Below are 27,494 nucleotides of genomic sequence, written 5' to 3' on the forward strand. Positions count from 1 at the left end.
TTATTTTGAAACCCTATAAAGAAAAAAACTGCTGACTAACCTGGCATGCAAAGTTATAGGTTAACTCACATTTTACACTGAAAAACATTTAAATGACAAATATAAATTTGTTGGGGCTAGATGAGATCCTCTGTTGTATTCAGGAAGAAACAGTCTTATTATTTCCAGAAAAAAATTTCCCAAGAACAGATCATTTTACAAAGTTTTGTGGATTTTTTATGAAGAATAAAGATCTTGCATGTGAAGAGATTGGTTTTCAAGTTGATAAATTGAATAAAGCATGCACTAAAAAGGTAATATAAAAAGAATTTCAGTTTCTTTTTATTATTTATTTCAATTGTTTTTATTAATTTGTAATATTTTCCACCTTTTTGACTCCTATAAATAGAGAGCAAATATCTTTTTTTTTACAGCAAAGTGATAACAAACAAACTTTATTTTTTGTTTCACGAGTAACAATGAATACTAGCAAGACGATGATCTACGTTACTTTACAAAGAGCAAATGTTATACAGACTTTGCTAAGCAATTTTTTAGTAGTTAACAATTCTAAGAAAGATGAAAGTTCTAATTTTTGCAATAACACAAAAGTACTTGGCCTAATTAATCCACCTGAAAGATCTTCTTTCAACAACTCTTTTGATTCATTAACGACAATGCTAGAAGTTAGACAGCAAGATAAAGGAGATGCACATGAAAGTTCAGATGAACTTTTAGTAGTTTGTCATGTTTTAAAGAATTATCTAAAGACTGTTGGAACATTGAAAATTTTACTATTAGCAAATTTCTGTCAAAGGCTTCTTGATTCAAAGTGAGTTTGAATTGTGTTGATTAGAGGTACAAACTTTATTTTTTTCTACAAGTTAAAACAGCAAACTCTTTTCAGTGCCAACTTTTATTAATATTTAACCTTTTATGTGGAATGTTTTTAATAAATTTTTTGATGCTTTAAAGTTTATAATTTTGTTACATTCAGCACATCTCCAGTTTTCATTTTGTCATACTTAAATAATGTTCAGTATATGGAGCAAGTGAAGAGTTCAATAAAAACTCTGTATGTTGAGGAGAACGACCTCAAAGAAGTTGAAGGCATATCAAGTATTTTAGAGAAACTCTGTGACAGTAAATACTGTTTGAAAAATGATAAAGATATTTATATTGATGGTGAAAAATTTGCCAATGAAAACTCACTTAGAGGTATAATGAACATATATTAATGGTAATTTTTAGATTCTGAAAAGAGATAAAAACCCAAAAGTTACTTGTTAGTGCTGCAAACATTTAGCAAGGGGAATGTTTTTCTTCAGTAAAATTTTTTCAAAAGATCAACAAATCCACAATGCCACATAATTGTTCAATAAACTGTTGTAATTATTATTGTACTTATTACTTCACAATTTTTTACCTTATCTTTTAGATTTTCCGAGAGATATTCAATTTATACAGAGTAAGTAAACAGTGAGAGAATAAAACTTTATAAAGTAAAGTATAAACTTTATTTAACAAAATAATATTAAATAAAGCTTATAATTTCTATTTATTCAAAAAACAACAAACGGTTATTTCTTAAGCTTTTCTTTAAAAAATTTAAAATAAAATTTGTATTATCATTTAGTTAATTGTATCATTAAGAGTATTCTATCCTGTACTTGTCTATAGTTGTCTTTTTGGTGTTATTATTGTTATTCTATTATTTGTCTTTAGTTTTATTGAATGAAGAAGCAACAAATATTGTCAAAGTTGCAGCTTGTATAAACAACTTCACAAAAGGAAAGGTATTTTTTTTTTTTTAAATTTAAAAAACTGGAAAGTCATTTTAAAATTTCAATTTTAAAATGACTTTCCAGTTTAAAATTCATTTACCATGTCTAAATGAAATAAATTTCCTTTAAAGTTCAGGTCTTCATTCTAAAGTCAACACTTTTTCACAAAATGCATTTATGGATTAGGTTGCAACCATAATAACAAATCAAGTAGCAACTAGTTTTAGATTTAAAATTTCTAAAGAAAGTTTGATGCAAACAATTTGCTTGAACTTTCTTTTCTTTTTTCTTTCATACAACCATTTTTTTTTATAAATCATGTTTTTTTTTTTTTTTTTTTTTGAGAAAAAAAAAAGAAAAAAACATGTTATAGTTAATTTTTGTTATAATTAATTGAACCTTTTTGCAAAAGAAGCTTGTAAGTTTAGAAATCCAAGATTCTGCATGTTTTGTTTCAAAAAGATTATCATGAAGTGCTGCAATCCTCCCTGTTATTCAATATCCTTAACACAGATTCTACAAACACTTTTGTAAGTTTCCTTTAAAAAAACAACTGATAATTGGATTAAATTTTGTTACAAGATAAAGCTGATTTAATAAACTGTTTGTTAAATTGTAGTCAGCTTTGTGTAACACGCAAGATGTTGTTGAAGACTGGTTGAGGTATTTTTTACATTTTGATTTAATTTAAATTTATTGAAATAACAGTAAATTTATAAAAACAGCAATAAAAACCTTTAGTTTTTTAATTTTAGCCTACGGAAAAAAGAACTCTGGAATTCTTACAAATCAAAGTTTGGGAAAAAAGTTCAAGGTATTTTTATTTATGTATTTTATGTGGTATTATGAGTTTGAATTTTTTTATTATTTTATTATACTTTACTAAAAGTTTCTTTGTAGAACTATTGTTATTACACCATTGTAATAGGGATGTACCAGATATCATATTTGACTGGCTTTTACCATTTTGCCAGAAAAATTGGATTCCTTCTGATATCTGGAAAAATTTGTTTGGATAATTATTTTTATGAAGGAAATGGTTTGATGAAACATTTTTTAAAGAAAAAGATAAAAGTATTTTAAAACATAACTTTTTTTTCTTACTCATTTAACCAATAAAATAAATAAAAAACTTTACAAAATTATATTGACCAATTTCTTTTTTTTTTTTACATTATTTTAAATGTTTCAACACTTAATTGAAAATAATTTAATTTAATTTCATACATTTAACTTGATTTGATTTTAGTTTAGATTATTAGGAGATAAGATTTATTGTAAGATATTCCTTAAAAGTGTTCTGTTACCTTTGGAAAAAGAATTTGGTACTAATTAGTCCTTGGGGAACATAATACCCATTATATGATCAAATTTTACAATCAATTTAGTACATGGCACTATGTACTAGATTGATTGTTATAAAATCTAGATGTAATTGTAAGTTTTATGGTGTTTTATCTTCAGTGTAAGTTGCTAATCTTCAGTGTAAGTTGATTTTTGATTGTTTTTGTAGGAGATTATTGGGAAGTTATAATAAGTAATGTTGCAATCGCATCGATAAAACTTGATACTTTTTCAGTGGCGTTCACAAAAATGGTATTATCTTTTTAAAGTACTGAGACAATTTTTCATAATTTCATAGTTTGCAACTAAAAAGTATTTCACTTTTTTAAAATTTTTCTCCTTTTATCTTTATCATTTACTTTTTACTTTTGCAAAGTTGGATATAAAGAAAATAGACTCACGAAATAGTTTATTCATTATGTACAATTATGCTCGAATTTGTAAACTAAAGAAGCATTATCAAGCGATGGTTGCACAAGGTTTGTTTATAAAGCAAGTGGAGGATATTTTATTTACATAGTTTCTGTGGTTAATTATTTCTAATATATAGTTTCTGTGGTTAATTATTTCTAATATATAGTTTCTGTGGTTAATTATTTCTAATATATAGTTTCTGTGGTTAATTATTTCTAATATATAGTTTCTGTGGTTAATTATTTCTAATATATAGTTTCTGTGGTTAATTATTTCTAATATATAGTTTCTGTGGTTAATTATTTCTAATATATAGTTTCTGTGGTTAATTATTTCTAATATATAGTTTCTGTGGTTAATTATTTCTTATATATAGTTTCTGTGGTTAATTATTTCTAATATATAGTTTCTGTGGTTAATTATTTCTAATATTCTTCTCAATGCATTCATTTATTATACTTCTAGTTTAACATTAGTGTAATATCTTTGAGTGCATTTTTATACTATACTGGCTGTAACATTAAACAAGATTAGAATTCCCAAGTTATCAATTTTAAAACTCATCTCCATCCTTTTTAAATAACACTGCAATTTAAATGATGTCTTTCTAGGCATCTACCCTCCAATAATGGCAATTCAAGATATAGACTTTTCGATTCTTTCTTTACAAGTAAGTTACTTAAGAATAAAAAGAAAATACAAAATTTAAATGTGTAAAAAATTCTTAGATTTGTAATAGTTTGTTATCTTTAGAGTGAATGGCACTTAGTAATGTATATACTGAACTATTCTATTCTATTATCGAATATACGAACAAAATTTCTCTCTAATAAATCACAAATAGATGCTCATCAGGTATGTAAAATAAATAATTTTTTTACACTTATTAAACTAGTTATGGTTTTTATTAACACTACGTTGCTGCTTTTTCTTATTAGTTTATATTCATTTTACTGTTGATAATAAAGAGTTATTACAGCATATGTAATTGATTTAACTGTTTTTGTTGGTTTTTACTTTACAGGTATATGAGTTCTTGTACAACTTATCACGGAATATTAGCTCATACTATCATCAAACAAAAATCCTTCTGGTGAGCACCTGTTATATCTTATTGTTTTTGAAGGGAAGAAGCACTTCATTTTTTTAATTTTTCTTAATTCCTATTTATAAAAACATGCCATCTGTCTATACGAATGGCTTTAGTCTATATTCAACTTACACAGATGGTTAAATGAATAATAGTTCTGTGATATATACAAATATAGATACACAGAATATATATATATATATATATATATATATATATATATATATATATATATATATATATATATATATATATATATATATATATATATATATATATATATATATATATATATATATGTATATATATATATATTCTGTGGATAAATAAATATAGGGATAAAGTTTTTTTTTAATTTTTGTTTTAGCCTGTTAAATTTTTTTTTTGTTTTTACATAAATTGGTTTCACAAATTCAGTTTAATCAGAATGATATGATTCTATTTAAACAATTTTAAAAAGCGCTACCTGTGTCTTATATTGACTGTTTAACAACAATAATAGTTTTATTGTAAATATTGATTTATAAATAACATTATCATAATTTTAATTTCATTTGAGATCATTTTTTTAAGATAGGAATCGCTCCTATTATTCTCGAGTTTGAAGAGTTAATTGAAATTGAAGTTCATTCTGTTTTCTCCGTTTGTGATTTTGCATTAATTTGACATCGCAATTAACATCATCATTGATGATGCTAATGGCGTTGTGAGAACCATGCACTAATGATGAATCTTTTACCTTAAAATTTCTCGCATCTATAAGTGATTCAGTCTGCTTCTATTCGAGGATAATTTCGATTTCTAGTGCAAAAATATCTTTAGTTTTTCCACGAAAGATTGGTGACAGATCAAATAAATTTAAAAGGAGTAGTTTCTATATTACCCAAATTCATTACTGTGCAGTATATTCATAACATGATGGCTTAGTATCAAAGTGATCATCTATTGTCCTTTTTGTAATCCTCTTAAAGCACTCTGGATTTCCTGATATCTTCCTGCTATGTTTACTCTTATTTCCATTCGTCTGCTGCTAGGGATTGCAATCCCGCACACTTTTCAATCCCGCGGGATCCGCGCGGATTTTTTAAATTTTTGTGCGGATCCCGCGGGATCCCGCGCGGGATTAGTAGGTTTCTTATGCACATTATAAAAGGCAAAATGACAATTGTATTTTTCTTTCAAGTATTTTAGAAAAAATATACTCAACTTATTAGATTGATAAGATAAGGTAAATAAAGCCAAAAAACGCAATTCATTTGTAAATCAATATAATTCTTAACATTTAATGAACAAAAAGATAAGCCAAAGTACATAGAACATCTTTTAGCTTTACGTAGAACTATTAGCTTTATTTGTTTTTTGAAATATCAAATTGAGAAAATGATTGTAAGAAATGGGCTCTTAAGAAACAGACCCTACTTAAAGTATCGTCACTTAATCTACTCCTCAAAGGACTGCATATGTAACCAGCAGCTGAAAAAGCTTGCTCGGCCTCTACGCTTATTGGTGGTATGGTCATCAAGTAACTATGCGCTATATCTAGAAACGTGCCTCTTACTCCATTACTTTCATAGGCAGACATTTCCGGCTTCAATAATTTATCAAAGTCTAAAGAATCTAAATTTGGTCTCTCCTTTACATTTTCTGTCCAGCTGTTCTTGTCTTTCTGTGCTTGATTTTCCAATTCTTTTTTCAGCGATAGAATTGTAGGAATAAGTATTTGGGAATTGTTAATAAAATCTACAGCTTCTTTTTCTTCGAGTTCATTTTCTTCGTCGGATTTTTTAAGTAAACTAGTAGTCCATTTAAATTCTTATTACGACGTTGTGTAAACCTCTCACGAAGTGCCGCGGCTAAATCTTTGCTCAAAAGTGATGATTTGCTTTCGCAATTTATTTAGCATAAATTGAAAAGTTGTTTCCACCGTGACAAGGTTCGATTCTCTTCTGCATTAAAGTTCGAGACCAAGTTTTAGTGGTGCCAGGCAAATAATTAAGTCATTGATTTGGGACCACTCTTCTTGGGTGAAACGAATTTCTGACCCAACATTAATTAAGGCTTTTTCAATACACACTTTTAGTCTATGAAATCTTTCTAAAATATCGAACATACTGTCCCACCTAGTGTTACAATCAAGAATCAACTGAAGCTTTTTCCCGTGTTCTTGTAGGATATCTTTCTGTAAATATTTCCTTTTTGACAGGAGAGTTTTTAAATATTTTTACAACCTTTCTCACTTTTTTCATGAGATCTTTGTAATTGCTAACCAATTCAGCTGATGCTCGGTCCAAAATCATTGTCAAACCATATTCTTTATTTATAGCTTCATCATCCTCAGTTTTACCACATTCATCTTCTTCTTCACAATTTTCATATGTAATAAACGATTCTTCGACTTCTCCGCTGTTTTTCTTGTATAAGATATCAATAACTGCAAGTTGTATTCCATGAGCATAACATAGCTGTTGATAGAAAGACATCATTTTACCGACTTTTACCATCACACTTGCTCTATCAGTGGTCATGGCAATAATGTCTTCTTGGAGGTCAATATCGAAGCTATTTAGCCTTTCTGAAACTAACTTGACGCAATATTCTGCATTACACGATCCATGGATTCGAATCAATCCAAGATTAAAGTGTTTCGCCTCTATATGTACATTTAAGTTTAAGTATCTCTGACTATTTTGTGATGCCCATTCGTCAAACGTTATCTAAAACTTTTGATTTTGCTTTTTTAGTGATGTGAGTTTTTGCATTATATCGGTTTTTACAGAATCTGAGAATTTAACTACCATCAATCTTATAGTATTAGGTGAAGTAGGGAGCCGGAAACCACTCTTTGAAAACAAGTACCGTAAATCTGAAGATGTGCAAAAACTATTAAATGTAAAGCCATCTTTTGCAACCATGCGCGATACCATTTTTTTCCATAGAAATTTCCTTTACGAAAAACGTGTCAATTGTTCTGACTTTTTTCGATGGAATTACTTCTTCGTCTTCGCAGTCGATGTATATTTTAGGCTCTAGTTCAACTGATTCATGCTGTTTTGAAGTTGAAGCTCCGTCTTGTTGTAAAACGTTTGATTTTAAATCGGTGCCACGTTTAGTTTTTAAATGGATTAATAACCCTTTAGTTGATCTTTGATTAATTTTTAAAATAGCCGAACATAACATGCACTTCGCATTTTCTTCATTATCACTTTTTTTAAAATAATTCCATATAGTTTTAATTTGCGACATGCTTAGTACTTTTGTTTTAAAATCTTGATGTAAATAATTTTTAAAGACTTTTTAAAAAGTAGTTTTTAAAAGTATATTTTTTACAATTATACACGCACGTTTTCAATTTCACGTTTTCAACATACTCATTAACAAAGATTTGAACATACTCATTAGCGAAAATTTCAACATAATCATTAATTAAACAAAAAAAAATTTGAACGAGTTCGACTAATGTTTTGCTAAATAATTGCTTATTTTTGAATGATTTTTTTATATTTATAGCTAAGAAAAATATTTTAATAGCTGAAGATAAATTTTTAAATTGATTTGTTTCACAAATACAATAAAGACTTTTAATTTGATATCTTTTTTGTCTTTTTTGTTTAAAAGAATTGACCTTTTTTGTTTAAAAGCAATTGTTTCAAAATCCCGCAAATCCCGCGGATCCCGCAGTAGTTTTTGCGGGATCTTGCATGCGCTAAATTAATGCGGGATCCCGCGGGATTGCGGGATCCCGCAATGCGGGATTGCAATCCCTATCTGCTGCGTATCGTGCTCTTTGACAACCGTCTGTTAAAACCAGTTGTGCTTCTCCTGTCATTCCAAGACTGATGTCTTTCGTCGTAATCATTTTCAGCTAATCCGTAATAAAAAATTCCCCCCCCCCCCCCTTTTTTTTTTTTTTTTTTTTTTTTAATTTCATTTCTAAATAGACGAGTTGTTTGCGACTGAATAATTGTGTGAGACTTGCCTGTGGCTTTCGAATCGACTATATATTACTATTGTCACTATCGACACTGTCGACAATCTATTACTATTGTTACTATTGTCACTATCACACAAGATAAGGTTACTTATAAACTATTAGATTCCAACTACAATTAAATATGATTTTATGACGCGTACTTACTGACGCATCACCTTTGCATTAAAGCTTTACTAAATTTGTACTCAAACATTAAATTTTTCCTAAAGTAGTTGCATAAGATTCATACCATGCGGTTTTCTAATTCTAAATTTATGGAACTAAACATAAAGCTCATAGATTTCAGACATAATAATCTTCTTATCTTTAAATTTCGAGGATCCACAATAATCGTGTCTTTTTGAAATTTTTCGAAAAATTTTTTTAATGATAAACACCAAAAAAAATTTGAAATATATAGAAGCAATGTTTTTCAGAGTAGCCCAATATTTTTTATTACATTTTGCATACTTATTTACGATGTTTTGATAATTCTTTTAAGTTAGTTAAATAAGTGCATCTTAGTTCTTGTGTATGTTTTTATGGATTTAAATATTATAGATTTATTTATGACTTAATCAGTGAATGGTGATATAGCTACTTGTAGTTTTTAGATAGCAATTATTTCAGGTATTTTTTTGCGACCACCAGTATTTATTTAACGTTATCTTAAAGGAGCCTCGAGATCATCTGTTTGCTTTAATATCAGCAAGACTGTATTTGTCATCAGCGCTGCAGCAGGTTTATTTTTTGTCACAACATTTTTTGTTTAGTGGATTTTTCTTTAAATTCAAAAAGCCAGACTCATTTTTATTCATAAGGTTTAAATTCTATTGCTGTAAATATTCATTTCTTCAGTTCATCTTTAGGTAATGGACGATGGCTTTCGGTTACTCGATGTGAATCCCCCTCAAGAGATGTAATAAATATAATGAGAATTAAAAAAGAATTTTAAATAACCAAAAAAATGGTTTTATTGTTTAATTACATTGGTATAAATGCAAATATAAAATAATTTAAGAACTTCGTCGCCTCCATTTAGATATTCTCTTGTGTTTCTAACGGTTTGCTGAAGTAAATAACATTCAACTGGATCAAGTTCTCTGTTCAAAAAATGTCATATCTGCATTTTTATGTGCTAAAAAGATGGTTTGGACTTCCTATCGGAATACTTACCATCTTTTCGTTGATGTATCGCTTTTTATTCGTCATTCCTGATTGTGTACTTGACTGTAAAACCGTCTAACGGGCTCCCATGTGTTCCGCCCAAACGATATTCCATTCTCATGAGATGACTGGTATGCACAAAATCAAATCGATTTACTGTCCCGACTATTTGGCGGAATACACGAGATGTTGCTGCGCGAAAAAGGCAAGTTAAAATTTCGCATATCTTATACAAGCTTTAACGGCCGTATACAAAATCATCTTAGCACCTCTTACCTTTTAATCCTGACTTTAGCACAATTTTAGTGCCATCTTGAGGCAGCTTTACGTTAGAAAACTCAAATACGATTCGTTTACCTTCTTCGAAGCGAAACAGCCATACTGATGTTGAGTTAAAACTATTTAAGATTTGGTGATCTCCGTTGATTACACCGTGAGACGATGTGACAATGCTACCAGACCCTGAAGAATTAAATTTTATACCAAGACGTTTAACAACCAAAAAATACTACGTTTAAGAATCAAAAAATATGGATTTTACCTAATTCTTCAACTTGATAAGTGAATGAAATTGTTTGAAGCGTGTCAGGCTTTTCTTTGACATCCAACGTGACCCAAAGTTGCCTTACACCAGGTAAAAGGTATTCAATTTTCTTTTTGTCACAATAGGCCAACTCAGAGTTTGAGTTTTCACTTTTTGTAGAAATGTAAATTTTTGTTGATTTACAATCAGTGTTTAGAGAAAACGCTTCAAATAAATAAACTGAATTTGAGCTTACAACTGTCGACGATATTATCCATGTTGTGCGTTTAACAATTGAAGTGTTAAAATTTATATAACCTTCGTCCTTTGTTAAGACTCTTTCTGAAATTATAAAAGATATTGTCTAACAAACTCCTCTATTTTTAAATTCTTAAAAGGAGAAGAAAATTAACTATCTTGCCTATTTCACTAGCTGCACAGCCATAGACTTGGACTTTCATACAAATGTGCTGCCGGCGACCGGATCGGTAATCCAATGGAACAATTCTGAAGCTTTTTAAAACAACGGACGGAGATAACGTGTTTTCTTTTGAAACATTGAAATGTTCGTTGCCCTCAAAAACCTGTAGAATAAATCATTCGAAATATATAACAATATATACAGTGATGGAAATGACAGTAAATACACCATATTCCTTGGTTGCTGTTTATCAAACGTGTTGCACCCTAGCTCTAGATAATTTTTTTTCTTAACATTTTAAAGCATCGTAAGTTTGATAAATATTCTATGTATGTTCAGTTAATTGTTAAAAGTAAAAATATGTGATTAAAAAACATAGTCCATTAAAACTCAGTTAAAAACAAATGAGTTTTTGTCTAGCAGAAAATACAGTAATTTAAAGTAAATAATGTTGTAATATTAATATATATGAACAGAATTTCATGCAACGGTTCTAACTTAGGGTATTATGGACAGAAAGGCACTTTGCACCTCGACTTAACTCCTGATAATTCATTAACTCAAAAATATGGAAAAGTCACACATTTGAAGACAAATTGTACCTCTGTTGGAATATTCAGAATGCTCTTAAGCCACAAAAAGTGTTTGAACTAGAGGAAGGAAAAGATGAACAACTTGTGAAGATGATAAATTGTTTTTTCTTGAAACTAAAATGGATCACCAGGAACACTATTAAAAAACAATTTAAAACTAAATGTAACGTCGCGTTTGATTAGAGGACGTTTAATAGAACACTTAGAAATGTGCCTTTTTTGATAAAATGATATGTTAAATTCGGAAAAGGATTTTTCCCTTAATACTCTGCCTGGTCAAATAAGAAATGGGGAATTGTTTTGTGGTTTTTTTTTTTGGATCAGATAAGCAGTGTGTACCCAGACCACCAAATAAAGAGTTTGACCTACGTTACACTAAAAATACAGTTTGGTGGTGCAATTTGGTGATTATGGTGGAGATGTTTCTTGTCATTATTTATATCAACTTATTTACATATGTCGAGGATGGCATACCTTTGCTTAAGGCAAGATAACGATCTTAAGCATACGGTTTCTAAAGCTAACAGTTGGTTGTAATATAATACAAGACAGTTAAAATGGACAACACAATCTACAGATTTAAATCCAATATAAAATTTTTGTAAAATTGATTAGTTAGCAAAAAAGATGCACTAAATTGATCAATAACATGCTCAAAAGTAGTCGTGTATTATTTTTCTTGCACCCATTAATGTACATAAGTTAAATACGAATTTTTTTAAAAAAAAGATAATTGAGATTATTCCGAGGGTTCAATTATTTGGCAATAGAAACTTTAGATGGAATATTTAATCAAAAAAAAAAAAAACAGCCAATTTATTAATACTATTTATAAAATTGTTAGTAAAGTATTAATTTTCAAAAGAGTAACTTATAATTTTTGTAAAAATTATACATACAGTGTAAATAGTTCCAACGTGCTCGTCCTCATGGCTAACGTAGTGTGTATACGTGATATTCTCCATAGAATATAATAACTTATACTTCGTCACAAAATAAAAGTTACCAACCATTGCGTAACCCTGCATAAAAATTATTTAAATTTACTTAAGCTTAAGAACTGTAACTTTCACCTAAGGTCAACGCCCACATCTAACACCCTATGTTTAAACACGCTGTTATACGCAACTTTAATAACATAGAAATTTAAAATTGTCGGCTGTTGCAATTGGTTCTATTTTTCACGTGTCTCAGTACCTCAGTAACAATTTTATCAATCTTTGTATATTCTTTGAAATCAATCTGAAAGTACTCTTCGGATTCTTTATCTTTGATTTCCTAAAAAAAAACAAAAAATTGATATCTTGTATTATTTAATAGTATCATCTATATAATATTCAGATTGTGTTAATAAAATATTATAAAGTAACAAAAAATACTAAAAATAATAAAAAGTAATGTATAAAATAAAAGTAATATAGAAATTATAACATAATTATCTCATCATAGGTATTAACATCTTGTATTTTAAAACACAAATAGTACAACATGAATGTATTTAGCGTACACTAACTGGTGCACGTGTACCATAACATGATACACGTGTTTATATTAATCTTCTAAACTTACTTTAGTACACCATGCATATGGTTTGCCAATAATTGCATATTTAGACTCTAAAAGGTGAGGTTCATGAGCTATTTTGAAGGAGGAAGACGCTGTAACGGTGGAGGCACTCTTGTCTGTGAGTAACTCGTTGCCACAGCCTAATAATAAACTAATTAGTTATACAATTGGAATAGTAACACAATATCTGAGTGCGCAGATGCAAATAAAAAAATTAGTTTTTCTTTCAGGCAACAGCAAAAAATTTAATTTTCTTTAGCACCAATAAAATGTAGATATAGTTACAAATACGCACTGCAGAAAACTACAAAAAGATGCCTTAACAATTGAATTTAAACATAAAACGGTATACTTTAATGCATGAAAACTAAATTTTAAGGGACTACATCTTTAAGCGAGCTGACATCAAATGTGACAAGATAATGTGATTAAGATAAGTTCTTTTTAGCGCTCGGCAAGCAATGCAACAAAGTATTCAAAAACAATTGTGTCAATTAAGCAACGTTTTTTTTCTTCCCGGTTTTTTTCTTCCCGTTAAAATAACGAATAAAGTATAAACTTCTATATCAGTCAGTTGAAACAAATCGAATTTAGAACAATTTACACAGTTAGATCGACAAAGCTACATTATTTTGTTTCAACTCTTCTAAGCGTTACGCAGATTTGCTATTCCATAAAATCCATTAAACTTTTTCAAAAATAAATTATGTACGGAATGTAAATTGTTATACGAAAAACTATACTGTTTGAAACTCCTAAAGAGTTCTACTTTAGTAAACTTCAGAAAATTAAATTTATATTAAAAACTGATATAGAATTTTTTACTTTATTCGTTACTTTTCGTTACTAACAAAAAACCTAACGCCAAAGCTTAGTATCAACGCATGAACTTGACGTTTTAAGATTTAATGCACAATGGCACTATAATAAATGAAAAATGGAAATATCACATTTATTAAATGATAAAGTTCTTAACTCCAAAAAACGATAGACTTTTTTTTGTGCATACGAATGAAATAATAAAAACAAAAAGCACGCTACCTTTCTGGATAACTTGGAAATGAATCTGAAAACCTTTTGAAGGAGCTCTATCGTTTTCGTCGCTTTTAAAACGTATGAACATCGGGCCATTTATTGATGTAATCAGGTCATTTGGTTTGTTTGAGTTACAATAATTTCCTAACAATTGTAATACAATACGTCACAACTTTTAAATATATAGAAAGCAATAGATTAAATACACACATATATTACATACATACACACATATATTACATATATTACATATATTACATATATTACATATATTACATATATTACATATATTACATACATACATACATACATACATACATACATACATACATACATACAAACAAACAAACATACATTCTTGCATACATAGCTATATATACATTTGTATACGTATATATTTGTCTATATGATATGTTAACATTTACTCTGTATAAAACAAGAGAGCATACCTACTATAGGTGCATTTTCATTCTCACCATCTCTAATTTCAAGATAGTCGTTTAAACATCCCAATGATTCTGTTACGTCAAAGTACAAAAATTTTAAGATGACCGTTTCTTTCACAGAAGCACTTATTGTCCATATACAACTAAGATGTGGAGGGTATGTCATTTTAGCTTCCGGGTTAAAAAAAGGCGATTCAATTGTTCCATTAACAATGAATAAGTCTCCTCCGCACTCTATAAAACAAAAACATTCTAATAATAAAACAAAAACATTCTTATAATAATGGAATCTGAGAATGAAGGGTAAAACAATTCGCTTTTTGAAAGAAAAAGAAACATGGTTCTTAAGGCTATGTTCTGATTGTTTAACAATAAATATGAATTATTTAGAAAGTGCTTATTGTGTGATTGCAGGTCGTCGAGAAGAGGAGCAAGGCCTTAGCCAATTTACTTTGGTGGGGCGCTGTAGCCTTGGGATTCCTGCAAAGGTAAGGGTTTTCGGTTGCCACTCTTCTTAAAAATAATTTTTTTTTTTGGTTTTTACAATTGGCGAAAAAGTTTATGAAAGGTATTAAGTTAAAAAAAATTTGCAAAAAAAACCCAAAATAATCAACATTTGTGTTGTGAAAAACAAAGCTTGAAAAAAAATTTTTTTTTTTCATCACTCAAATTGGTAGGCCCCTCACCCAACGTAAGACTCAGAAGCAAATTCCAGTCCCCTCTCTCAACGGCCCTGTATGAGTATATCTGTAATTATAGTTATCCTAGTTTTTAGCGATAAATGCTTGGTAATAGTAGTTTAAGTTCTTTCTTTATAATTTAATTTGTAAGACTTACTTGGAGTTGATGATTGTGTGAAAATGGCTTTAAAACCATGGAGACGTCCGTATAAATCTGAATTGAAACCAATAGATAATTCGCTACCGGAAGCCACTAACGGCATAGGTTTAGAAAAACAGTATCTAGTGTAGATTGAGACAAATGTTAACAGAAAAAACAGAAATAATAGACTAAATAAAGTTTATATGTACGTGTTTACGAATAAACTTACATTTCTGTATTTTCATTTTTTCCGTCTTTAATGGAAACAGAATCCAGACATTTACACGGCAAACCGACCGGACAAGTTGATTCGATCTCAAAATTGACGAAATTTAATGATAAGTATTTTCCCTCGGGTACACTTATTTTCCACTCACAAGATTGTTTATTGGGGTAATGAAACGGAAAACGAGGACTTGTAATTTCTCCATGTACAGCCCGAATATCGCCACCACAACCTTAGAGAAAATACATTTTAAAAATGTTTATATTTAACACTGCTTTTAATTTATACATCTAAATTCGCGTGTGTGTGTCTATATATATAGGGGAGAGTGGGGTATTGGCGAACGCGGGGTAAATCCGAACAAGGTCATTACGGCATGTTCGATTAGGAAACTTGACAAATTTTTTTCCCCCTGGCGAGAGTGTGTTCCATGATCAGTTCCAGACGTACAGTAGTGTAGTATAGATGCGCATGTTGTTCACGATAGATCTATTCTAAGTTTTTCTCTTTGTTTCATGTAATTTTTACTTGCGAAACATTTATGTCTTGGCTATACTAAGTATATAAAACCTAAACTTTTTTTTATGTAGTTGCAAAGTATCATAATCATGGAGTTTTTTAACACGTATTATATTTAGGGTATATTAATACAACCTATAATTAATACAACGGTATGTTCGGAATTACCCCACGTACGTAGGGTAATTCCGAACACCAATGGTTTTGTTTTTGATCGAATTTTCTATTTTTTATAAGATGTATGAAAATTGCTTTTGAGTGTTTTTAACTGAATAGTTAGACTAAATGATAAGCAATAAATATCATCAATATATAGTTATAGTTGTCTTTAATTCGCATTCCCGCTTAGCTGTTCGCCAATACCCCACTCTCCCCTATATATATATATATATATATTCCTGTATCTGTGAGTTTCCTCAAAAAAGTTAAGAGAAAGTTAATTTGCGCCTATCTTAAAAGCATTAAACTAAGATACCTAGTTCTGGAAGGATTCTGTAGTTAATCTTAAATCCACGATGATGAATTGTGCTATCGGTCGAGAACCAGAGCCTTAACTGATTGCTTGTCGATGTTATTACACGTGGCGGTTTGCGAAAATTGCAAAACTGGCCTCCTAGAAAATTCAAACTAGTTCCTAAATATTTTCTTATGAAATTATGTATATATTTTTTCGGTTTACAAAATTTATGAACACTTTATTTTGATAATTTGTAGTTGCAAATACCTTAAAGGGGAAGAGTCATTTTTCTTAACTAAGATCGCTTTTTTTTATTTTAACGCATGTTTAGTGTTTATTTTATAAAAATTTATGATATTTAAAATAAAGTTTAATTGTTTATGATATTTACCATTAGTTCGAGGACTTTTTGAAAGAATTCCTAAAGAGAGAAGTTCAATTAAGATTACAACCAATTACTCGATCGATTAATTGCAAGGTGTTTTTTAAATGGAAATTTTTTAAACTTTTTTTTTTTCTATACAGAGGGTGGTTTTTATTCTGGTTAGTTTATGAAATAAAATTTTATATATGTACCATTGTTCGAGCATTATTATGAACGGTTGCTTTTTGAGAAGTAAAAATATCCTTACCTATTAATGGAGCATTTTTATTTCCCCCATCTTTTATTTCCAAAACATCAGTTTTACAATCGTCATACGGTTCCACGTCAAAGTCTTCGAAAGTGATTTCAATGTAATAATTTTCGGGCGCTGAAATTAGCCACACACAAGATAATTGAGGAGGATACTTGTCTGGATGATTTGGACTCGAAAATATTCCTTTCGGATTGGTTAAAACAAAATCACACGGAGGAAGCTCACCTATTAAAAGTTTGCAGATGAATTCCGTCTGGGCTAATTTAGAATTAAGTCTCAAAAGAAAAGATAAAATATTATTTACCTTTAGTTATTTTGATAATCGATTGAACGATTAGAAAAACCCATACAATCATATTTAAGTTTTAAATATCCGCGTTTTTTACAAGTTTTTCTTTTTTCTTTTGTAATTTTATTAACAAACAACAATTTAAATTAAAAATAAACCAACTCATGCGTTAATAATTCGTCTCTGAAAATTTTTTGCGAGCCTCTCCGAGTACATTTTAACGCCACATACTTTTCTGTTCAATTGATTTAAACGCAGACAAATATTGTTCTAAGGAGATTTTAATAATGGAAGACTCGTTGTTTTGTAACCACCTGAAGATTTGTTATTGTGGTGAAATTTTCATTACTCTTTTCTAGTGCGTAAATGAGCGCGACTGTATCCAGCAGACACACGTGGAATTTAATTCTTCTTTGATATAAATTTAAAGTAATAAATCTTGTAAATAGTTTATTTTTTAAGTTTATCACGGCAGTTTTTTAACTTTTTAACAAAATATTTGAGTCGCTAGATGAAATTGAAATAAAAAACTTCACAACCTTGAATGAAAAACTTTTTTCTTTTAGAAAAAAAAAACAAATTTTTTGATGCTGCGATCATAAAAAATTGAGCGGCTTTTAATGAATATCATGGAAAAACCAACAGAGTTAGATTGATTAGTCAAGATGTTTATAAAATATGGAGTCATAGGTGAAATAAAACTCCTCCTCTTCTGGAGTATAACTTATTATAATAAGAAATAGATATATCTTATTTGTGAAAAACTAGTTTTACATATGCCAATCAATAACTAAGAGCCTTTAAGACCTTAAGCGAGACAAAATAAACAACCAATAAATATCAAAATAACCAATAGTGATTGAATCTAATTTTATTTAGTAATTGACTGAGACGTCATTATTTGGTAATTGATTAAAACGTCATAGTTATTTTAGATAACATGACAACCGTTTTGAAAAAACGTGGAAACAAATAAGCTTCTGCATTGGCGTTTTGCGTCTTGCATAGCTTGCCTGCCTCAGCAGTCAGGGTTTTGCACAGTATAAACTTTCGTAAAGCATCCATTTGAGCTTACAAGAGTGGTACGGGTGTTTAAACCAACTTTTTTTTGGCCAACGATATTCAACGATAAATCTTACTACAAAAGAAACGCAGCAAACCAGTTATCGCTATTGAACGTTTTCATAAAGTGTCTACATGTTCAAGCGTACTAAAAATAAAGTGATCTCGTGTATGTAAAACAAAATATTACACCTGATTGTTCATTAAATATTCTGTTATAAGAAGTAAAGGGTTTTATAGTGTGGTTAGATGAATATTTGTCTAAAGGCAGTTTTTCATTTGCGTAACGAATTTATTTGTTTTTTGCTATTCACTTGATGTCAGATTTAAATCTGACACCCTGACGCCCCTAAAATGTTTTTTTTAAGATCTATGAGGATTTGTTTGACATCCAGTTTCATGTTGAAAAGATCCTTAATAAAAGTAAAAGCAAATTTATTTACAATTACAGTTAAACCAAAAAACAATTTTTTTTTATTACAAGTAGTAGATATAAAATTTCCGATCTGAGATGGATAATATTCTTGAGGCTCACATACCAAGTGAAAAGTACTCATGTAAGAATAACAAATCTAACTTCAAAATCAAGTTGAAAAAACGTAAATAAGTTTTTTAAATTTACAATCTAATTGCGCTTAGCGCAAAAATAATTATAAATGCAAGAAAACAAATTTTGATTAGCGTAAAAGTTTTTAAAATTCTTTTTAAATTTCTTTGTCTGATTGCACGAGACTATTTTCAATATCAATTACTGGATTGTATATATAAATTATGTTTAAGCATAAGCAATGAATGTAGGAGTGAAGTAAATAAATAATAAATATCAAAACAAGAAGCTGCATAAACATAAAATGTGCCGTTAAAGTATTACATTAATAATGTAAAGATAGGCAAAAAGATGCATTAATAATGAAAAGATACGTGTGGGATTGCTCACAGTTTATTTTCATTAATAAGTAATTACACAATTTTTCTGGGCCAAATAGAGTTTTGGAAGATAAATCCTGGTCGAAGAGTTTGGAAGATAAATCCTGAAATTAGGAGTATATATTAGGAGCTTGAATAAAAAACCGGCATACGGTATTTCTATGAGCTTTTAAAAGAAAAATCAAAGTAGTAAACAAGTTTAAAATGTTCAAAAGTTTAAATTTCTTATCTTGTCTTCAGTTTGTTTTCTCTTGACTTTTCTTATCTTGTTTTTTTCTTTGTCTTGACCTTGTTGAAATATTGATATGTCCTATTGTCCAATCCCTAAAACTTGTGTTCTTTTAGGAACAGCTTTACATCAAACTTTGTGTAATTCACTATCATGAAAGAGTGTGAAAATCATCCCCATATCCCCCTACTATGATTTAATAAATTCAGGTGAACAAACTCAGGTGTATAAACAACTCATCAAAATCACCGCAAAAGGTAAAAAAGACTTTTACTCTTTTACAATCAACCTTAACATCGCAACTCATACGAATTACAGCATATATATAGCTTCCAACCTTTGCCCTGGGGTCCTATTTAGTAATCGAAATACAACTTATAGGTTTATTAATCATTGTTTTGAAATTTTTTAAATTTTTACGTCGAAATTACTTTTTCATCGCAAAAATTTTTAAATTTTTGCGATGAAAAAGTAATTTCGACGTAAATACAGCAGAAATTATTTGCGTTATTTACATAGGTCCGAGGCATAACTAAATATACAAGTGTCGAGGCCAACTTACACAGGCCGAGACTGCTTATTTTCCGTAAAGCTAGCGAAGGCTCACTTTTTTTTTTTTAAGGAGAAAAACATTTTCTTAAATTCAGTTTAATGAAGATTTTAATTTTGTAACTTAAGGTCAGAATAATTGTTTTCGTAAAATGCCTAATAAATGCCGCGTTTATGGTTGCAATTAAGATATTGAAACATTAACAAATTGATTCAGCTGACTCAACATTTTAAAAATGCATAAATTTTAATTCTATAAAAATAAAAATAAGAAAGGAGGGACAGGAAAAAAAGAATCATTTTTAAAACCAATGTCAATGATTTTAGTTTATTCTATTTTGGTGATTGAATTTTTTATTTAACACAATTAAGCACATCTTCATCAGATTTTACAAATTTATGAAATATCGTTTTTATTGGTATATTTTATGTTTGTTTATAAATATATATCAATATGTTTCTTTAAATTACCTTGGTTTATAAGCTGCTGTATTAGTGGCAATCCAATCGGATTCAATCAGCAGTTCTTCTTTAATAAACACGAGTTTCATGATTCAGCTTTAATGGTTACTTTACTTTCTTTAAATTTTCTTTCAAAATCGCAATTATAACAAAAAGCTTAAGGCAAATTATTTTCCTCATTTTTAAAACACGATTTTCTAAATAATATTGATTCCCATCATGCAACTCGATTGTAGTGATAAAGTATATTATTTTACTCCGTAAATTTCTGAGATCAAATAAACTTTTTTTCCAGATTGGTTTTATCAGTTTGTGTTTATACCTTCATGTTTGAGTGTGATAAATGTTAAGTTGATAACGATCTTTTCGTTTCTCGTGTATTTGGTTTCTGTTTGTTGATATGTAACTACATAGTTAAAAAAATTTAAGAAAAGTTAATAAACTCGTGCTAAAAACTACTGAAATGGTTGATGCATCATCATTTCCACTCCACCCACAAAATAGCAAAAGTTTTTTTTGTTTAATTTCTCATAGAGTTAGGGATTGAACAGTGTTTTTGATATCTTGCATAGATCGCGTTCGACGCAGTAGCGTAACAATTTAGATCGATACAGTGACATATTAAACGCGAAAAAGAAGACCCCTTTTATACTACTGTGTAAGCATTCGGCTATATATCACATCCAGTTTATTTTTAATTTTCCGAAATTTCAGTCGGAGACATACTTATTTTGCTATTTTCGTATAAGACTTCCGTGTTGCGTCCGCCGTTATTAGTGCGCTATTTACAATTAAAACAAGCTTTTTAAAATAGATACCGAGGAATTAAAATCCTTAAACTAAATAATAAAAGAAGTGCCACGTGGCATTAACTTGATTATAAAATGTGCAATAATAAACTATACGCCTTATAGAACGATTTGTAACATATACTATTTATAGAGTTAGAGCATGAAAATGATAATACTAATGAACAGGGAAACATTACAACAAAAGACAAAAATACTGTAAGTGAAAGTGACACCGTGAGCTCATGTTTCACTTTTGAGTAAAGTTGCAAGAAAACAATATCTCATATCTAGTTTCACTGGGGTAGACTTCACCATAAGTAAATAGAGATTTGAGGCGATGTCAAACACTATTTTATACTTTACACTATTATTGATATTAATACTTGGCATTTTCCGCAACCATAACCACTAAAGCCAATAGCCATTAGATGAAAGCTTACCTTTCACAAAACCAAAAGTCTTTAGAGAATTCTAAATATAGCAGCAAATATTTTTTCTTCAATATAAAACAGCTAATCGTCTCTTACATCAATGAAAACTTAACAAAAAAAAAACAAACAAAAAAACAACCCATTCCAATTAATTTTCGGGCAAAAACAAAAATAAACGTTAACCATTTACAGAGAGAAATTCAACCTATAAATTAAATCCATAGTATAAGAATAAAAAACCTGCGTAATGTTGTGGTGCAATTTGCAGCTACAAATTTACACAAGAATACTGACATTTTTTCACTACAAGAACAAGAAAAACTGTATAGAGCAAAGAATAAAAATTAGATTTGAAATATAAAAACAGGAAAATCACGAAACCACAAATCGATATCTTTATTGGGGTTCGACATAATTAGACGGCAACATTCCAGACTGGCCAGTTCGTTTTACAGTACCGCTCATCCAACCATCATCGATAATTTCTCCGTTGATAATGATGTCACCTTCTTGGAAAGACACCTGCAATGACAAATAGAAACATTTAATATGGTCTATATAATAACCAATGTGGGTTGTATAATAATATGACATATAATAATCAATTTGGTCTATATAGTGAATAATGTTATCTATTTAACAATACTGTGGTCCATGCAATAATCAATGTGGTCTTTATAATAACATGACCTTTAAAATAGTGAATGTAATCCCCAAAAGGGACAGGAACTGCATATTGTCAGCCTATCTTTTAAACTCATAAAACTAAGAATCGCCGTTTGGTTTTTTTTGGTTTTTAACAATTAACAACAATTAATAACCAATTTCTATGTCAATCTTTTTAAAAAAATTGAATTCTTTGAAGATTATTAAAATAGAACTCTTAATGTGTTCAAAACAGCAAAGCTTTTGATGAGAAAGGTTTATTTTCATACATAAATTTTTTTCATACATAAACTTTTTATAATAAAAATTTACCGGTTTTAATTGAATAGCAATTTAACACAATGTCTTAAAGGGTTGAAACAAAATAACATAAGGTGTGCAAACTAAATTATGTTAAAACCAATTTACTGATATATTTGTTACTATTCATTAAAAACCAAAAAATCCAAACGCCGATATTTACATAAATCCACATATAGTCAAAATTAACTTTTTTTTTTTTGCGTGTTTGATAGTATTCGTAAAAACACTGCTTTGTGAAAAACTCGTATCTATTTGTTAGCAAATTAATTTATAACTGTTCCTCCTAAGAGACTCATAAATCTTGTCCATAGAAAAACAATATTTGCAGGGTTGAAAAAAAAAAGTGAGCTGGGATTTACAAGTTTTACAAAATAGACTGATGATATGATTTTTAGCAGGCTTTAAGTAATCTGACACTCACTCAATTAGTGAACTTTAGATATAAAGACATAAGCCAGGAAATTATACAATAGAATATGAGTGTGCAAAAAAACATATATTGAAAATTTTTTTTTGACTATATGTGGATTTAAAAAAAAAAAAAAAATAAAGAAGCTATTTATAACCAGGGTTATGGAGTCAAAAGCAATTTTGTTAGGATACTTTTTTAAAAATTTGAATCCAGTAGCTACAAAACTACTTCTGATTCCGATCCATAACTGACTCTAGAACCCTATTTACAAATGCTGGAGAAAAGTTGAATAACAACCCAATAGATTTCCAATAATCAACTTGTCCTAAACATTTACATGTACAATAATGTGTATCTTGTAAATCATGCATGAAACAACTAATTGCTTTTTCCAAAATGCTATTTGAGATATTTGGTGAATATAAAAATAACTATTGGAATAACTATGCAAGATAGGCAGGGTCCGGGACATGTAAGGGAAGGATGTAAATTTTGCATCAAAACCTTTAGAAAAACAATACATGCACTTGGATGAAGTAACAGAATTACTAAATTGTGTTAACAGCAACCTTAGAAAATGAAAAATTTTTATGAAAATAAAGAGAGGGCAGTTGATTTAGGTTTTCAGAAGAATTAAATGATAATAGAACAATTGCCTTTGAAGTTAAAATTTTCAAAATACAATTGCACGAAAGTGAATTTTCTGAAGTGTATTTAGTTTTTTTTCCTTCTTTACTTTATCTCATACTGCTGCTACTGAAGTACAAACATTTTGAAAATTAATCAAAGACTACACTGGAAATTTGAGCATTCAAGTGGGGCATTATTACTAATTGAACACAAAGCTTATAAAACACATTAGAAAAAAAGATATTAAAAATTTAAGCCCATAATTTAACTTTAAAAGCTAAGGAATGATAGGCCTATTTATTACACCACTGAAAATAAAGGTAAAATGAAGTGTTTAAGTGCACATTTTTAATCCATTGAACTATATGATGTATGGTCACTTTAAAAACATACTTTTCAGAATTTGACTTTAACATCAATAAAATACAAATAAAAAGTAATAAAGTATAGAAAGGTACAGTATATAAAAAAATATAGAAAATACCTCGTCATCATCAGCAGCTGTGTAATCATAAAGTGCAATATATTTTGGTGGTCCTGTATTAGATGGTGGTGTAGGTTCTGACAACTTACGATCAGCTGGTGTAGAAACAGCTTGTCTACCACTTTCTGAATCAACTTGTGCTGCCAATGGCTCAACTATTACAAAAACATCATAAAAAATTTCAATAAAATTTATAAAAGTTTTAAGTTTTTAACAAATAATAACCAACTTCTATATCTGTCTTTTAGGATGAATCAAATTTTCAGGAATTTATTAAAATAGAACTCTTTATGCATTTAAAACAGCAAAGCTTTTAGTAGGACAGGGCTACATTCACATCTAAATTTGTTATTTAAAACTTGTCATAAAAATATGTTAAACAGTTTTGATCGAATAGCAATACTGCAAAATTTTTTAAAGGGTTGAAACAAAATAAGATGAGGTGTGCAAGGTATTGTGATTTCGTTTATCTTAAAACTTTGAACGTTAAACTACATAAATTATTTTAAATTTGATTTCTTTCAAATGACTGAAATAAAAGCTTGTACTTTACTCATTTCTATTAGTTAAAATCTGTAAAACCAAACACAGATGCTTAATAAGTTATTTTAAACATACAAAAGTAAGAACTTTAAAGTGGCAAGTCAGTTTTGATCAATAAAAGGGATTCAAAAGCTCTTACTCTTTCATTTCTGAAAAACCAAGTGATTTTTACATTTTACTGGTTGGCTGATGAAAGACCAAAACCCATCATTTTGACCCCTGATCTTAAGTTTCAACTTGAGGCTAGTACTGAAGCAACTCTGTGAAAAAAGTATTCCAACAATATGATTAACAAGTTCCTATAACTCTTAAAAAACCAAGTGTTTGTTACATTACACTGTTTTGTTGATAAAGACTCATCAAAACCTATTATTTCATGCCCTGTTTTTAGGCTTTATTTAAACAATTTTAGTGTTTACTAGTTATTAATGATACTGTATTTGTCTTTAAGCCTTGACAGCTTTTCTTTTAGCCTTTACCTCTTTTAGCACTTTATCTTTAAGCCTGAATGACTTTTCTTTTACTTTGAGGAAATTATAAATAAAATTCTTTAAAAGCATGAGGCTTTGAGGAACTTATGACTCTTAAGCTTAATATTTAAGAGATTAGAAAACATTTGGTTTAAAATAAAAAATATCAATTCTACTTTAAACACAATATAATAATTAATTTTTGAAACTCTTTTTATTTTTTGAAATTCAACTGAGTAATAAACAGAAAAATGAAAAATATTTGTTTTTAACAGATATACTCATCAGTAATAAATTCTTTGTTTTAAATTAACAAGTTTTATACAGGTAACACTTATGCAACATATATCTTTTTTACACTTGGAGCTTTGATTCAAAACCAACATAACTATCTTTCCAAAGTACAGAAAAAAGGCAACAGATAATACCTTCATTTTTGTTTTGTGCATATATTTACAGCTATAGCTTTTTCATTCCACTAGAATAATATATTACTTAAAAATGTGTCAGAAAACCAACAGTCAAGATTCCTTTACTTAGACTAACTTCATTTTTACTATTTAACATGGACTTTAAATAAATAAAAAACTCACTTCGTTGTTGATATTTCACTGTACTAGCTTGAGCTTGAGTTTTTTTAATTCTTGTCGTTTCTGGGTCATCGGCCACAGCTGTAAACTTTCCCTTTTCCTGCTCAAACTCTTTGTGATAAACAACATTGCTTTGATTCGTTGTATTCTTTTTTATTCTTAAATTTTCAGGGGTATCGGCAACAGCAGTAAATTTCGTAGAAGGATAATGCGTGTTACAATAAGGTAATTTTTCATAACCTTGATAAGTTTTCATGCTCAAAGTCATGTGGCACACTTCGCAGTTAAAGCAACCTTTGTGCCATACTTTGTCCAAGCAATTTAATTTTTCAACAGGGTAAACTGTTTTGTTACATCTATGGCACTTCGCACTCATTTTTTGAAGGCGTTACCTGAAAAATGTTGAACAAATGATCAAATTCGGGATGTACAGAGAGCCTTTTAAACGCCAACTCCCTGAGTTAAAATAACTTTGATAGCCACAAAATGGGAGTTTTAACTTAGACCCAGTTCTCTTAACTGCTTTTAAAGGAGGAGAGTAGATTAATCCTTTATTAAAACTTGAAATTTTGTAATAAAAAAAAGTTTAATTATATTTTACAAGTAATTCTAACAAACAAATAATACTGAGAAAAAAAAGATTATATTTTATTCAAAACAGATTTTTATGATTAATTTTTCTTCAGAATATTGCGTAGTGATTTGAAATGGGTTGTTATCATATATTAATTTTTTTTTTTCAACTGATTTCTATAACGCACACTTACCATACATAAACATTTGAAGGATTTACAAAGGTATTCATTGCTTATTCTTAATTGTTTTAATAACAATCTTTTGAGCAGCATTTCTAATATGCTTTCATTGTCTTGTGAAGAATTATTTGCGCAGATCTTTTAACTAGTAAAATATGATTTTCCCGCCTTCAAACAATTATAACAAGTTTTAAAAAAGCAAAATTCGATTATAAAAAGTAAAAAAGAAAAAAAAAAAAAACAAATTCGATTAAAAATAAGTTTGTGAGTTCTTGTCGATTTCGATATAATAAAGTTATACAAATAGTTTTACAAGTTAAAAATGCAAGTAATAAATGATTTATAAAAATAATTGTTAAAAATAATATGATCAACGTATCTGTTTATTTTTTAATTTTTTATCTCGTTAAAATATAGTTAACTATGTTTTTCTGAGTTAATAATTAGAAGAAAAAAACAAACACATTCCTGGCATTGTTTCAAGGATCGAGATTGGGAAGTATTATCTTCGAAACTAAAGTTTTGCTTTATGATGTTTCAACGCGCTTAATCTCTTTTTATCGCAATACAGTTACAGACAGATTAACGTAACGATCATTATTATGAGCTAAACCAGCGTTGCATTTTGCACGGGCCTTAAGAATTTTTTTTTCACGCTTTAGTTAAGTTGGCAGAAAAAATTTAACTCCGACCACTTCTCAGAAAACCAATGGGCTGTCTTTAACAGTTGTTTCACTTCAATCTACCAACTATAATAAGATATTAGCTCGCCTATAGTGATGTTTTATGATTTTGTCGCCGAACTGAGACGAGCCTTGTTTCTACATGCACAGCAGTTAGAAACTGTTGGTTGTGCGCAGTACATTTTAGTGAAAACTTCGCTTGATTTAAACGTATTTGGATTGAT

At 29.1% G+C, this 27,494-nt stretch overlaps 3 protein-coding genes and 1 long non-coding RNA gene across 8 annotated transcripts; 2 read left to right on the forward strand and 2 right to left on the reverse strand.

Annotated features, from left to right (window-relative positions):
* The first annotated feature begins 7 nt into the window (after positions 1 to 7).
* On the forward strand, positions 8 to 10,325 carry LOC145192367 (DALR anticodon-binding domain-containing protein 3-like). Of its 2 annotated transcripts, none has more exons than XM_090086106.1 (16): positions 8 to 293; positions 414 to 811; positions 977 to 1,197; positions 1,418 to 1,447; positions 1,705 to 1,775; positions 2,192 to 2,293; positions 2,383 to 2,426; positions 2,519 to 2,577; positions 3,277 to 3,359; positions 3,484 to 3,586; positions 4,133 to 4,191; positions 4,275 to 4,376; positions 4,546 to 4,614; positions 9,257 to 9,322; positions 9,451 to 9,500; positions 9,624 to 10,325. In XM_090086106.1, exons 1-16 carry the CDS (start codon positions 93 to 95, stop codon positions 9,652 to 9,654), a joined length of 1,689 nt encoding a protein of 562 aa, XP_089942232.1. In that variant the 5' UTR covers positions 8 to 92; the 3' UTR covers positions 9,655 to 10,325. The 2 variants fall into 2 exon arrangements, with proteins under 2 accessions (XP_089942232.1, XP_089942239.1); XM_090086113.1 differs by having other exon boundaries at positions 15 to 293; positions 414 to 837.
* Positions 9,531 to 17,847, reverse strand: LOC145192366 (dorsal-ventral patterning protein tolloid-like). Of its 2 annotated transcripts, XM_090086090.1 has the most exons (15): positions 17,299 to 17,847; positions 16,989 to 17,219; positions 16,748 to 16,777; positions 16,375 to 16,512; positions 15,384 to 15,612; positions 15,170 to 15,294; positions 14,336 to 14,566; positions 13,893 to 14,030; positions 12,855 to 12,991; positions 12,483 to 12,563; positions 12,185 to 12,307; positions 10,693 to 10,855; positions 10,290 to 10,613; positions 10,025 to 10,210; positions 9,531 to 9,940 (listed from the first exon to the last, which is right to left on the reverse strand). In XM_090086090.1, the coding sequence occupies exons 1-15, from the start codon at positions 17,348 to 17,350 to the stop codon at positions 9,783 to 9,785; spliced, it is 2,346 nt and encodes a 781-aa protein (XP_089942216.1). In that variant the 5' UTR covers positions 17,351 to 17,847; the 3' UTR covers positions 9,531 to 9,782. The 2 variants fall into 2 exon arrangements, with proteins under 2 accessions (XP_089942216.1, XP_089942223.1); XM_090086097.1 differs by lacking the exon at positions 16,748 to 16,777 and having other exon boundaries at positions 17,299 to 17,829.
* Positions 17,848 to 19,322: 1,475 nt separating this feature from the next.
* On the forward strand, positions 19,323 to 19,666 carry LOC149894357 (uncharacterized). Its single transcript, XR_016452117.1, has 2 exons — positions 19,323 to 19,425; positions 19,618 to 19,666. It is a non-coding gene; the product is annotated as an uncharacterized LOC149894357 (long non-coding RNA).
* A 683-nt stretch (positions 19,667 to 20,349) lies between these two features.
* LOC145192186 (LIM and SH3 domain protein 1-like) lies at positions 20,350 to 26,327 on the reverse strand. Of its 3 annotated transcripts, none has more exons than XR_016452101.1 (4): positions 25,836 to 26,327; positions 24,230 to 24,384; positions 21,744 to 22,256; positions 20,350 to 20,918 (listed from the first exon to the last, which is right to left on the reverse strand). XR_016452101.1 is itself a non-coding variant. In XM_080069376.2 (3 exons), the coding sequence occupies exons 1-3, from the start codon at positions 26,206 to 26,208 to the stop codon at positions 22,131 to 22,133; spliced, it is 654 nt and encodes a 217-aa protein (XP_079925502.2). In that variant the 5' UTR covers positions 26,209 to 26,327; the 3' UTR covers positions 20,350 to 22,130. The 3 variants fall into 3 exon arrangements, 1 of the variants encoding a protein (XP_079925502.2); XR_016452091.1 differs by having other exon boundaries at positions 20,350 to 21,293; XM_080069376.2 differs by having other exon boundaries at positions 20,350 to 22,256.
* Positions 26,328 to 27,494: the final 1,167 nt, after the last annotated feature.

Source organism: Hydra viridissima, unplaced genomic scaffold (genome assembly GCF_058129835.1).
Source record: "Hydra viridissima isolate aposymbiotic clone 2 unplaced genomic scaffold, HvirCarnegie_v1 scaffold_1, whole genome shotgun sequence".
NCBI lineage: Eukaryota > Metazoa > Cnidaria > Hydrozoa > Anthoathecata > Hydridae > Hydra > Hydra viridissima.

Bases quoted from the DNA above. Each gene is read 5' to 3' on its own strand.
- LOC145192367 (XM_090086106.1), top strand. From the start codon at position 93: ATGACAAATATAAATTTGTTGGGGCTAGATGAGATCCTCTGTTGTATT. The intron at 812-976 runs GTGAGTTTGAAT...TGTTACATTCAG, and splicing joins CAAAGGCTTCTTGATTCAAA to CACATCTCCAGTTTTCATTT. The intron at 9,323-9,450 runs GTTTATTTTTTG...GTTCATCTTTAG, and splicing joins TGTCATCAGCGCTGCAGCAG to GTAATGGACGATGGCTTTCG.
- LOC145192366 (XM_090086090.1), bottom strand. From the start codon at position 17,350: ATGATTGTATGGGTTTTTCTAATCGTTCAATCGATTATCAAAATAACT. The intron at 17,220-17,298 runs GTAAATAATATT...AACTTTTAATAG, and splicing joins GATTATCAAAATAACTAAAG to GTGAGCTTCCTCCGTGTGAT. The intron at 9,941-10,024 runs GTAAGAGGTGCT...TTTTTCGCGCAG, and splicing joins GCTAAAGTCAGGATTAAAAG to CAACATCTCGTGTATTCCGC.
- LOC145192186 (XM_080069376.2), bottom strand. From the start codon at position 26,208: ATGAGTGCGAAGTGCCATAGATGTAACAAAACAGTTTACCCTGTTGAA. The intron at 24,385-25,835 runs GTGAGTTTTTTA...TTTTTGTAATAG, and splicing joins AGTGAAATATCAACAACGAA to TTGAGCCATTGGCAGCACAA. The intron at 22,257-24,229 runs GTATTTTCTATA...TTGTCATTGCAG, and splicing joins CAGCTGCTGATGATGACGAG to GTGTCTTTCCAAGAAGGTGA.